The sequence below is a fragment of the Castanea sativa genome, chromosome 6, assembly GCF_040712315.1.
Source record: "Castanea sativa cultivar Marrone di Chiusa Pesio chromosome 6, ASM4071231v1".
In the NCBI taxonomy this organism is placed as follows: domain Eukaryota; kingdom Viridiplantae; phylum Streptophyta; class Magnoliopsida; order Fagales; family Fagaceae; genus Castanea; species Castanea sativa.
The window spans coordinates 57745363-57757106 of NC_134018.1; the positions used below are offsets into that span (position 1 = coordinate 57745363).

The following is an 11744-nucleotide window of genomic DNA, read 5'->3' on the forward strand; positions in this document are numbered from 1 at the left end:
TTAAAACAAAAGAAATAATTTTTTAATGTCGGTTGTTAAAAATAGTATTTTAATATGTTGATGGTTGTGGTTATTGTTTATTATGTTGGATATATTATTTTATTATATTCTTTATATTATTTTAATGTATTGAATGTTAAAATAAAATCTTTGATGTTGAGTGTATTATAAAGTGAGATGTTAAAATAGATAAAGTCGTATTTTGAGTTTCTAAAAACTAAAATTTTTAGATATTTTGCTGTGAATAATACTTAACCCCCTAAATGGCTATTTTACATCCACACACACCCAAAACCTAGTTTACCTGGGTTGCAATTGCTAAATTTTTTTAGCACTTTGCTATTTGTTACGTCTATAACCTTAGAGCATTAGCATCCGCCATCCGCCATCCGATCATCAAAATTTATTTTATTAATTTTATCATTCACTTAATATCTCAGTTTATATTTTACATACAACTCATTAAAATAATATAAAATATACTAAGGCATAATATAAACAAATCAATTCTTTCTCTTCCTCTTTTACTTTATTAAAATTTGTCTTTTTATTTTTTACAGCCCATAAATCAGTAGGGTTATATATTGTTCATAGTTGGGCAACAAATTTTATATACCTATAACCGAGTAGTGTAATAGCAACCGGGATTTGTAACCTTTTTTTTTTGGGGGGGTTAATGCTAATGGGTGCACTGATGGTAACACGTGTCTATTTTAGACACGTGTCTATTTTAGACACGTGTCACATTCGCAAAGTGTCCAAGGCACTGGATGTAGGCTGCTAGTTCTCACTGTTAACTGAGGATAAGCATAAATTTCTTTATTTTATTCAACTCTTCATTCTCTCTCTCTTTCTCTTCTCTGTGTTTCTCTCTCTCTCGGTGGTTTCGGTGGTACTAAGCTTAGATTTCGGTGGCTGAGTTTTGCTGGCGATTGCTGGGTGGGTTTGAATCGGTGGTTGCTGGTGGGGTTTGAGATGGAGATGGAGATGGAGATGGAGTGCAGCGCGTCAAATGTTAATGTTCCGGAGGACATACTTAGAAGTATCGACTTTGATGCCTTAGAAGGAGCTTTGAACGTTAAGTTTAATAACAGGGGACTTTTGGTGGAAGCTATTACTCATGCTTCACAACCAGCATCATCTTCTGGAGTAGCCAGCTATAAGCGTTTGGAGTTAATTGGTGATGCTATTTTAGCTGATCTCATAACAAGGCATTTGTTCTTCAATTACAAACATCTTCCCCCGGGCCGCTTGACTGATCTGCGATCTGCTTCTGTAAACAACGAATATTTTGCACGTGTTGCTGTCAAAAATAATCTCCACGTGCACCTTCGCCATGCCTCCACCGCTCTTGAAAAACAGGTTTTCTTTTTTCTTTCTTTCTTTTTTATACCCTTTAAATTCTTTTAGCACTCTTTGGAGAGATTGTAACAAATAGAATATTTTTAGAATATTTTTTTCCTTTTCAAATATTAGAATTAGAGGAAGTGAAATTTGATCTAATAAATTTTTTACTAAGAGTTACAAAATATCTTTATATATTCAACTATTTATTTTAAGATATACATATAATATTGTTATAAAATGCTCCAAAACAATATTACTTATTTCATTTGTTTGTATTCTTTTTATTTTAAAACATAAAACATTCAAACAGAGATACTTAATTCAATTTTATTCATTTCTTTTTCGTTTCTTTTCCACTGTATTAATACATTCTATTCCTTTATAATCATTTCATTACTCATTCTATTCCTTTATTATCATTTCATTCCGTTCTATTCATCTCCCAAAGAAGCCGCATACTTGACAACAGAAGCTTTTTTTTTTCAACTTTTTTACTTATAAAAAATTCTTTTATACTTGAGCATTATGCCATCGGATTATTTCTTATCAAAGGCTCCTACTTGCTGGTTTGACCAAATTGGACCATAGTGGATCACCAATTGAATGAATTGAAAAGCGCCTTTTGTTAAACAGTTGACATGTACTGAAGGAAGCTGTGTGGCCTGGCCATAGTTTTCATTCCCTGAATCTAGTTAGTTGCTTATATGTCATCTTCATGACGTGATTTTTGGATTCTGTGTGCAGATTCAGGACTTTGAGAAAGAAGTTCAAAAGGAATTGTTAAAGCCAGGATTCAACTCCTTCGGTCAGGGTGACTGTAAAGCTCCTAAAGCTCTTGGTGACATTGTTGAATCCATTGCTGGTGCCATTTTTCTTGACAGTGGACGTGAGACTTCAGTTGTTTGGAAGGTTATTAGTTTCAGCAAAGAGACCAAGTTTTCTATTGTCCATTCCTCTTTTTTGTCCTTCCATTTTGGGATATGAATAAAAAGAAATGATATAGGAAATTTCTCAACTTTGAAACCTCATTGTCTCCAGGTGTTTCAACCTCTCTTGCATCCAATGGTTACCCCAGAGACACTCTCAATGCATCCTGTGCGTGAGCTGCAGGAACGATGCGTTCGGCAGGCTGAACGTCTGGAATACAAAGAAAGTAGAAGTGGAAATATGGCTACGGTTGAAGTCTTTATTGATGGTGTCCAGATAGGAACTGCTCAGAATCCACAAAAGAAGATGGCACAGAAACTAGCCGCAAGGAATGCGCTTGCTGCTTTGAAAGAGAAGGAAACAGCTGAAACTAAGGAGGACGACAATGAAGATGGGAAGAAAAAGAAGAATGGGAACCAAACACTTACGAGGCAAATGTTGAATGAAATCTGCTTCCGCAGAAATTGGCCCATGCCAGTCTATAAGTAAGGAAACGATGAATGGTTTTTTTTTTTGGGTACATTTTCCATATTGAAGATGCATATAAGTCAATCATGTGATAAATTGCTAATTGAGAATTTGATACTTGCAATTTTAGGCTTGTGAATGAGGGTGGCCCTGCGCATGCAAAGCAGTTTACATTTGCTGGAAGCGTGAATACTACTGATAGAGGCTGGATAGATGAATGTGTGGGAGATACTATGCCAAGCGTCAAAAAGGCCAAAGATTCTGCTGCTGCTCTTCTATTGGAACTCATAAATAGATTGTACTCGTGATGGCAACGATTTGCAACTCTATAAATTTTTACTACTTTCTATTGTACTCAAATAGTTATGCTAGATGCGAAAGCTATGACTACTTTCTTGTACATTATTCTAGCAAATCAAACAATTCAGGAAAAATATTTAAGTTCTTTGTGCTCCACTTTTGTTTTGAAATAATTTATTGCAAAAGTTTCTTGACAACCAAGCACAATGCAAGTCAACATTCCATGTGGATCTAAGCATTTTCCATGTCCATTGAACAATTCAATAAATAAAAAAATACAATTCTTTGAATTAAACATAATTTAACACCTGAAACATTTGAACAGAATAAGAATTGCTTTAAGGACTGGAGGAGATTTGGTAGTAGTGAAACCATGGATAAAGACAAGAAGAATTCAGAATTCTGATTAAGATAAAATTCCAATCAAAGGATATCACATAATGAAAATTCTCTTATGATTGCATCTTGATTGGGTTTATCAAATAATTGAGAACAAAAAATCCAAATTAAAACAAGCAATAAATAAAGTTTCACATAAAATTTTCAAAATCATTAATAAAAGGACTTATTTTAGTTAATGGAAGATAGACTCTGCCTATCGGCTCAAGGTGTGCAGAATGTACTCGGCATAAAGGTCTCTGCATTTTAGTTTTTGGAAGATAGACTCTGTGCCTATCGCCTCAAGGTGTGCAGAATGTACTCAGCATAAAGGTCCCTGCATCAATTAAACATACTTCAGCTGGTACCAAACAAATTATGTGGAAGAGAAAACTGACAGTGATGCTTCTATGATTTATTTAGGAAGAATAAATAAATTTATTAACTGCATATTGCTGCCTACTAGTGATCTAAAATTATATCACAGGTAAAAAACTATTGGTTGTTTAAGACTTACATCGAGTACTGGATGGCTTCAACAGCAGTGGTTGAAGGTAAAAAGTCGTTGACAGCAACCTCTTTGTTCTCATTCTTCTTGTCTGTAAAATATGTCAAGAATCCTCTCACATTGTAAATAAACCTCAATAAACTTAAGAAATTCTTATACTCAGGCAATAAATTTCAGACGTAAGGAAGAAAAGCATACAGTCTTCAAAGAAGCGGCGGATCTCAGAAAGTCGATGAGGGGCAAGCTCTTTTATGTCATTATAGTGCTTATACTCTGGATCATCAGCGCACACTGCAATGATCTTATCATCTTTCTCTCCCTGAATTCAAAGCACAAAGTAGTTTTTACAAAACTATAAAGTGAAGTGCCAAAGATTCTGTTTGCTTTAGGGCTCTAAAAGGGTACCTGGTCAATCATAGGCATAAGTCCTATGGCCTTGGCTCGAAGAAAGCAACCAGGAAGGACAGGCTCCTATTCAAGTCACTGATTTAGGTTAGAATTTGTGAAAGGTATTGTTAACATGAAACTCAAACATGCAAACACCAAGAATTATACAAATAAATTGGCGAAGTAATGCAAATTCAGCATTTGGTATTTATTTTGTATCTTTATGATAAATTGTTGAATGATTGAGAATGATTTGGAGAAAAACAATAAAAACTAGTGAAAAGAGAAACACAAACTTATGAGCAAACACAATCTTCCAAATGTCCTGGACACCTCTGAAACAATTAGGAATATACCACAAATATTCAGGGATCTCTGTGAATAGTTGTATCATAAAATGCCACAGAGGAAATTAGTATTTTAGACACTCAATGAAAAAGATGTCAAGAATTTAATGATTACAGAATCATCCAAGAAATGTCATTTTGGCATTATGCCCATCACCACTCAACAGAACTTTTTAAACAAGAATTTAATCATTACAGAATCATCCAAGAAATATGTCATTATAACTATAAGTAGTAGTTTTTTTTTTTTTTTTGGGGGGGGGGGATAAATTCAATAATTATAAATGGAGAAGGAAGATTTGAACTCAGGACATCTCTATTGGAAAACACTAGGAGATGCCAGTTAAGCTAAACGGTTCTTGGCAAATATAAGTAAAAATTTTATTGATAGAAACAACATTTTATTAAATAAATGAATATGAAACAATAACAAATTACCTGCATAAGAATTAAAACATCCAGTGGATCGTTGTCTTCACACAATGTGCGAGGGATAAAACCATAGTTATGAGGGTAGACCACAGATGAATACAAAATCCGATCAACCTGAACAATTTATCCACACAGTAAGAACAATCTGATGGTAGATATCTAAGCAAAGAACAAGGTGAAAAATTGAAAGGATTAAGATTCTTCTGGATATAAATACAACTCAAGGACCATTTCCTTCCAAACAATTTTCAACCTTCATCCAGCTGAATTGCCCACCCTTTTTTAGTGGTCATGTGGCAGAGGAGGGGAACAGGTGATGTTGGGTAGATGGACTGGATTGGACTGAAGCATTTAGAAGTGAACAGGAACCCTTTCTAGTTAAATATGCTTTGTAGACTAGCACCAAAAGCATTCATTTCTAAGTGTTTGAACTGGATCATACCTTGATTAGTCCTGTCTTCTTGTCAAGTTCATATTTGACCTTACTTCCCTTTGTGATCTCAACAACCTGTAGCATTCCAATAAGCAATTCAACAAGCAAATACTTCAGAAATTTTGCTAGAAGGAAAGGAGTTCCACTTAGAAGTTGAGCATTGTTGCTGGGAAAGAGAAAATACTTGAAATTTTAAAATGGGTGTGAAAAGTTGGCTGCTGGGATATAGAGTCTAATTTACTTCTCCATATATTTTGAGAGGAGAGGGTTTGAAGTGGTGGTGAAAAAATTAGCCTGCAGCACTAATGTTTACCCACTGGCATAAAAAGGAACACTAGGTTGCATAAGAATAACCATAAAGTTGAGGAATCTACTTTGAGAATCCTTAGTTACTCATGTCTTGTACTATTCTGTCTTTCCTCGTCAAGAACTGATCGAAGATTTCATTTTGTCTTTGTACACAAAACAAATAACGCAGAAAAAACTAGGTTATTAAATATCAAGGGTTCAATTCCCCTTCACCAACTAGTTTTGTCTCTAAGGTCTACCATTTCACATGATAAAGTTGGGTTCAAAACATACACAGTTGAAGATAGTGGGTGCTCCAGGTCCTGCAGACAATTATATGCAACATGATCAGTATCCGTAAGTTTAAGTTTATATGAACACTGATATGGTGGGATTATAGATACCAATCTCAAGATCATGCCAAGGATGAGCAGCAACTGATCTCCTTGACAGAGATGAAAGGATCCTCTCATTCAAACGGGGAGTTGGACGATGAGGTTGAGTTTCTTGACCTTCACTTCCATTTTGACTCATCTCTAATAAGATGCTGGAAAAATGAGAATTGAAAAGCTTAATAAAATATGCAAAACAGTGGATCTAAGAACTCTGCTGCTTAATTCAGGGTGATAGGTATGGAAATTAGATATACTAGTTGCAAGAGGTAGCAATGCAGAATTCTTATGCAGTTCATATTGAGTAGCCATTTTATATAGATCTTTTGGGGTAAGACAAGGCATGGTTAAAATAGTGCGATGAAAGATATAGTCTAAAAGAGAAGAAGGTATCTCATGTATCGGATATATGTACCCTCCTTCTCATAGCAAGTCCCATACTGCTATAGACCCCACACACTATGAAAGGGACTATGCATGTATAAGATGCATGAGATAATTATTTCTAAAAGAGAGATAATGAAAATGTATGCATACGTATACCACACAAGTTGAGGTTGTTCAAACAAATCCCTATAATTTAGAATTTTAATTTTGTATCACTGGAATATACAACATGGGAAAAACCTGTTGTGTGGAATAAACACTGCCCATACAACACCACACTTATATAGGGTTGGGTCTTATGGGGTCCATCCTATGTGAGTGTAGCGCCGTGTTATATATCCCTGTGATAAATAATACCACCTCATCTATCTAAGCAAAAAGCCCATAGCTATTGAAATATTTTGACATAGAATGCCATTTTTATGACTATGATAAAGGAGAGTAGCCTTAAATCTGCAAAAGTGAGATCCCCAACACTACTGAAATAATTTGACATAAAACATGTCCTTTTTTAGTTTTTTCATGACAAAGCTTTTAATCTTCAAAAGTCCAATAGGTTATGGGTGCACAGATTAAATCAGTGGTGCAATATTGAATGTTCTACAGTGAAAATTACAAAACTGAATTGAGCCCAGAAGCCTATGCCGGATCGGCTATTGTCTTTTGTCTGAAAGCCATTGAGCATTTAACCTTTATACTAAGAGGTTGAAAGTTTAAGTCAACCCATATTATCTTAGGAGGCTATACTGGGACAACAAAAAAATAGAGCCCCATAACCAATATTAGATTGGCATGACTTCATACACAGATGGATCCAATCCATAATATTTATGTGATGATTCTAGGACCATAATAAATCTATTGGACACGTTAAAATTATCCAATAAAAAAAAAAAAACTGCGTTTTGAGTACTCTACTACATCATACTATCAAAATGTGTATCTTTCCACATCCTAATGTGTTAAAACTTAAGTCCTAAGATCAATCACTATTCCTGGCACAACATTTTGTAGATCTCTACCTATAGGAATTTGTTACTATGCACATAACCTTAAAAAAACAAACAAACAAGAGCATGACATAGTGAAATCTGTATCTGGGAAAAGATCAAAAGACCAAAAAGATCAAATGTAAACAATAAAGTAGGAATGAGTGCAAACGTACCTAGGATTTTGAAGTTGGAGAGGTAAAAGAAAGAGAGAAAGAAATATGTATAAATTAGACGGAGTTCTCAATACTGGACAAAGGGCATTGACATTTTATAGGGAGAAAGTGAGAGGCGTGTCGTGGGGTTGGTCAATTCTTTGAAGGGCTGTCCGCGTCTGTTTGGGAGAGAAGTTAGCTCCCCCCCTCCACCTGCTTCGCTAACTTTCAAAGATCGTTATTTTATATGAAAAAAGAATGGGTTTTTTTTTTTTGTTTGGGATAATATGAGAGGAAGATCTAACCTAACCTTTGAGATGTTTGTTTTTTTTTTTTTTGAAAACAACCTTTGAGATGTTTGTTAGTAATTTGTTAGGAAAATTTTTATCTCCAAACTACTTTGAAAAAAAAAACTCCTCCAACCTACTAGTCACGTGACTTATTTTCTGAGTCGTTACGTAACGTTTTAAAAAAGTTTCATTCAAACTGGTTTAGAGGAAAATTTTGTTAGTTGTTATTAGGGTTTGATTGACTGTGGTCTAAGTCATTTGTTAAGATTGAATTTTATAATATAATTATTTGGCTTTTTATAGAGAGTCAAGTCACTTTCAATATAAATTAATTTTTTAACTTTTGTTACATCCCAATAAAAGTATAGGACCGTTTGAAGATTTTTTAACGAGTGCATAAAGACATTGATTAACAAATGTATTGTTGTTATTTAGTTAGCTAATACTTGGAAACAAGTATTTAAAAATAAAACTTTAAACGGTCATCTAATAATTTCGAGTGAAAGGCTTAACTCAATTAAAAACTAGTCATATCAAGAATCTTGAAACTTATTCTGCACTTCTTGTGTTTCTCAAGAGAGACGTCTAAGGTTTAAATCACCTATCCCCTTAGAGCATTAGCACCCAAATGAGCATTAGCATTGAGAGGTGTAAAACCCCCCAAATGGCTATTTTACATACACACGCACAAAACTTGGTTTACCCAGGTTGTTATTACTAAAATTTTTTAGCACTTTGCCATAGTGATTTGTTACATATACGACTTACTGTTCACTGATGGTAAACATAAATTTCTTTATTTTATTCAACTCAATTTCTTTATTTTATTCAACTCCATACTCTCTCTCTCTCTCTCTCTCTCTCTCTCTCTCTCTCTCTCTCTCTCTCTCTCTCTCTCTCTCTCTCTCTCTCTCTCGTGTATGGTGCTAGGCTTTGGTTTTGGTGGTTAGAACTTGAATCAATGGATGGGTTTTGCTCGCAATTGTTGGGTGGGTTTGAATCAGTGGTTGTGGGTTTAAATTGGTTGGTTGTTTTAGTTTCGCTAGTTGCTAGTGGGGTTTGTTTGAGTTTCAATTGCTAGGGGTTTTGGGTTTTGTCTGTGGTGGTGGTGGTAGTGTGTAGTGGCGGTGGTGGATTTTGTTTGAGGAGTTTTGGGTGCTACTCAGCATTACTTTTGGGTTGAATTTTGGGTTTGAATTAGAGGTTTTGGTGGTGGGTGGTGTGATTGGGTTGCTCGGCAGTGGTACATTATTTTTTGGTTGAGTTTTGGACATTGATGTGTTGTTTGGTTTATTTCAAAGGAAGAGATAAAAACGAAAAGGAAGAGAGGGAAATAGTTGGAGAGGAAAATAGAGAAATGAATAAATAAAAGAATAGGGTTGAAAAATAAGAAATGAGATGTTGGGTAAGTTGTAAAATAGATAAAGAGTATTTTAGTGTGTATTTTTTTTTTTTTTTTTGCATTCCCAAATGCTAATGCTCTTAGTAATTATAAAATTATCAAAAAAATAATAATAATATTTTCTAGAATCTTGTACAATTAGATTAATAAAAAAAATAGTTCGAACACGAAAATAGTTGGTTAATGGACTTAAAAGACATGTTGAAAATGTAAAGCTCCTGGATAGGGAGTAAAATAATATGATCAAAGGTTAAGACACCATTTATTTACATTCAAAAAAGGTTAATAAAAAAATTAAATACAAGAATAATGAATTTAAATTAATAAATAAAGGGTATCTATAATTATAAATAAAAAAATTAAAAAGAAAAAAGAAACAAACTTTTCACAATGTGCATAGAAAGATAAAGGAGGTAAGCCATTATTTTGTAATTTATAATGGAAATATTAAGATTCAGTACAAATTAGAGTGGGATTCTTGTTGTTTTCTTGGGTAAATGTATGGCAGGAAAATCTATGGAAGTTTACGAGTAAAACCCTATTGGCAAGGAAAAAGGCGTGCGTTAATGAATTATGAGCGTCAATGTACCCTGTCCTTTTGGTGGTCGAACGGGGACAATTCCAAGTGATGTAGAGATATTCCTTGTTTGTTTGTTAATAAGTTTGGGTTCTGAAAAAATTGAGAACCTCCCTTTTCTGATTCTTGCTCACACCACGTTGCCACTTGCCTGCACGTTTTAAAGGAAATCTCTCTCTCTCTCTCTGTGGTTTGGGTAGGATCATTCCCAGTCTCTGTACATTATCAAATTCGAGTAATTGACTCATGGATACAATTATACAAAAAATAACAATAATGATGACTCATGGTAAGTTTGTGTATCAATCTAGTCAGCATCTTCTATAAGTTAATTTCCTTCAATGATTACTATTAAATATTGCTTAAATATCTGTTTATAGGCTACGCGTACATGTACACAGTTTTTTAGCCAAATTAGGGGAGATGCAAAATTCGGCATCCTAGGTGCTTGATTGCTCAAAAAATGGCACCTTTAAGGTTTGTTTAGTTGAAGAGTGGAAAAGTAAGAAAAAAGAAAATGAGAAGGTGATAAAAAATAGGAAGATAGAGAACTCTTTTGTTTGAGGGGTGGAAAAGTAGAGGGAAATAAAACTCTTTTGTTTGGTTGGGGAGAAAATATTTTGGCAGGCCTGAGGAGAAAACATTTATGTGGCATTTGATACGGGGTAATGTTTTAGAATTCTTAAAAATATTTAAAAATTCTCATGTTTGATTGCAAATCACGTCAGAGAATCAAATGTCAAAAGAATCTGGATTCCCTCTTTAAACCCCTCTCAGTAGGAATGTGGATTCCCTTTAAAACAAGTGGGTATCTAGATTCCCAAGCTTTAAAAAAATTGTATTTTTTATAAATTGACAATTTTAACCATTTTTCATTATCATTTAAACAATTAAGATAAAATATAAAACAAATCATCAATATCTTTTCTCGCCAAAATAACATAAATAGGATAGACAACTTTGTTGATATATTTTTTAACAAAGTTCTATTTAGGTTTCACGTGTAGGGAAAAAAAAAGTTTGAAGGAGACCCTCCATTATTGCCAAGTATTCACTTTTACTATTGTGTGTGTGTTGCTCAACAAATTATTAATAGTTTATATTTTGTTTTTCATTATTTATTTAAGGGAAGATTTTTTTTAAAATGAACTTGGTAGTTCGCATTCAAATCTAAGGATAGAATGAGAAAAATAAATAATTCATTTAAGATTCTTGGGAATAAATCAAACATTATCATCTCATATTCCTAAGAATCTTAAAAGATTCCCAATAAAACCAAACATAAGAATAGCTATATTCCTAGGCATCCAGATTGCATGGAATCACATTCCTAGGAATCTAGATGCCAGGAGTAATGTGGATTCCCTCGTACCAAATGCCACATTAGGTTACAACAGTTTTCCCTCTTAAAATCATTCTCCCCCTTTTCTCTCTTCCCTTTTCCTTCCCCCTAAAATCTACCCAACCAAACGAACCCTTAGGGTGTGTTTGTTTGGAGTGAAATAAGGTGGATGGAAAACTTTAAAAAGAAAATGGAAAGGAAAATTTTGAAGAGAAAATGGAAAGTAAAACTTTTTTGGAGTGTGTTTGGTTGGGTGGGGAGGGAGGAAAATAAATGACGGGGCTCAAATGTTTTCTCCCCGAGCCTATCAAAAGTTTTCTTTCCAAAATAGAGAGAAAACTGAATGGAGAAAATGAGGTTGCTTAATGGACAAAAATGGCCATGCCCAATTCCTT

The 11744-nt window shown here is 34.1% G+C and overlaps 2 protein-coding genes across 2 annotated transcripts; one reads left to right on the forward strand and one right to left on the reverse strand.

Moving 5' to 3' along the window:
• Nucleotides 1-805: 805 nt before the first annotated feature.
• LOC142638462 (endoribonuclease Dicer homolog 1-like) lies at nt 806-3198 on the forward strand. Its single transcript, XM_075812492.1, has 4 exons — nt 806-1362; nt 2092-2256; nt 2386-2759; nt 2873-3198. The coding sequence occupies exons 1-4, from the start codon at nt 976-978 to the stop codon at nt 3048-3050; spliced, it is 1104 nt and encodes a 367-aa protein (XP_075668607.1). The 5' UTR covers nt 806-975; the 3' UTR covers nt 3051-3198.
• A 222-nt stretch (nt 3199-3420) lies between these two features.
• Nucleotides 3421-7987, reverse strand: LOC142641070 (soluble inorganic pyrophosphatase 1). The gene is made up of 9 exons (XM_075815439.1): nt 7760-7987; nt 6220-6362; nt 6110-6138; nt 5537-5602; nt 5101-5208; nt 4334-4399; nt 4127-4247; nt 3938-4019; nt 3421-3757 (listed from the first exon to the last, which is right to left on the reverse strand). Exons 2-9 carry the CDS (start codon nt 6347-6349, stop codon nt 3715-3717), a joined length of 645 nt encoding a protein of 214 aa, XP_075671554.1. The 5' UTR covers nt 6350-6362; nt 7760-7987; the 3' UTR covers nt 3421-3714.
• Nucleotides 7988-11744: the final 3757 nt, after the last annotated feature.

Excerpts from the sequence above, each read along its gene's own strand:
- LOC142638462 (XM_075812492.1), top strand. The coding sequence starts at position 976 with ATGGAGATGGAGATGGAGATGGAGTGCAGCGCGTCAAATGTTAATGTT. Across the intron at positions 1,363-2,091 it reads CCACCGCTCTTGAAAAACAG|ATTCAGGACTTTGAGAAAGA; the intron begins GTTTTCTTTTTT and ends TTCTGTGTGCAG. Across the intron at positions 2,257-2,385 it reads AGACTTCAGTTGTTTGGAAG|GTGTTTCAACCTCTCTTGCA; the intron begins GTTATTAGTTTC and ends CATTGTCTCCAG.
- LOC142641070 (XM_075815439.1), bottom strand. The coding sequence starts at position 6,349 with ATGAGTCAAAATGGAAGTGAAGGTCAAGAAACTCAACCTCATCGTCCA. Across the intron at positions 5,603-6,109 it reads CACCCACTATCTTCAACTGT|GTTGTTGAGATCACAAAGGG; the intron begins GTATGTTTTGAA and ends GGAATGCTACAG. Across the intron at positions 4,400-5,100 it reads ATGTTTTAATTCTTATGCAG|GAGCCTGTCCTTCCTGGTTG; the intron begins GTAATTTGTTAT and ends TGACTTGAATAG.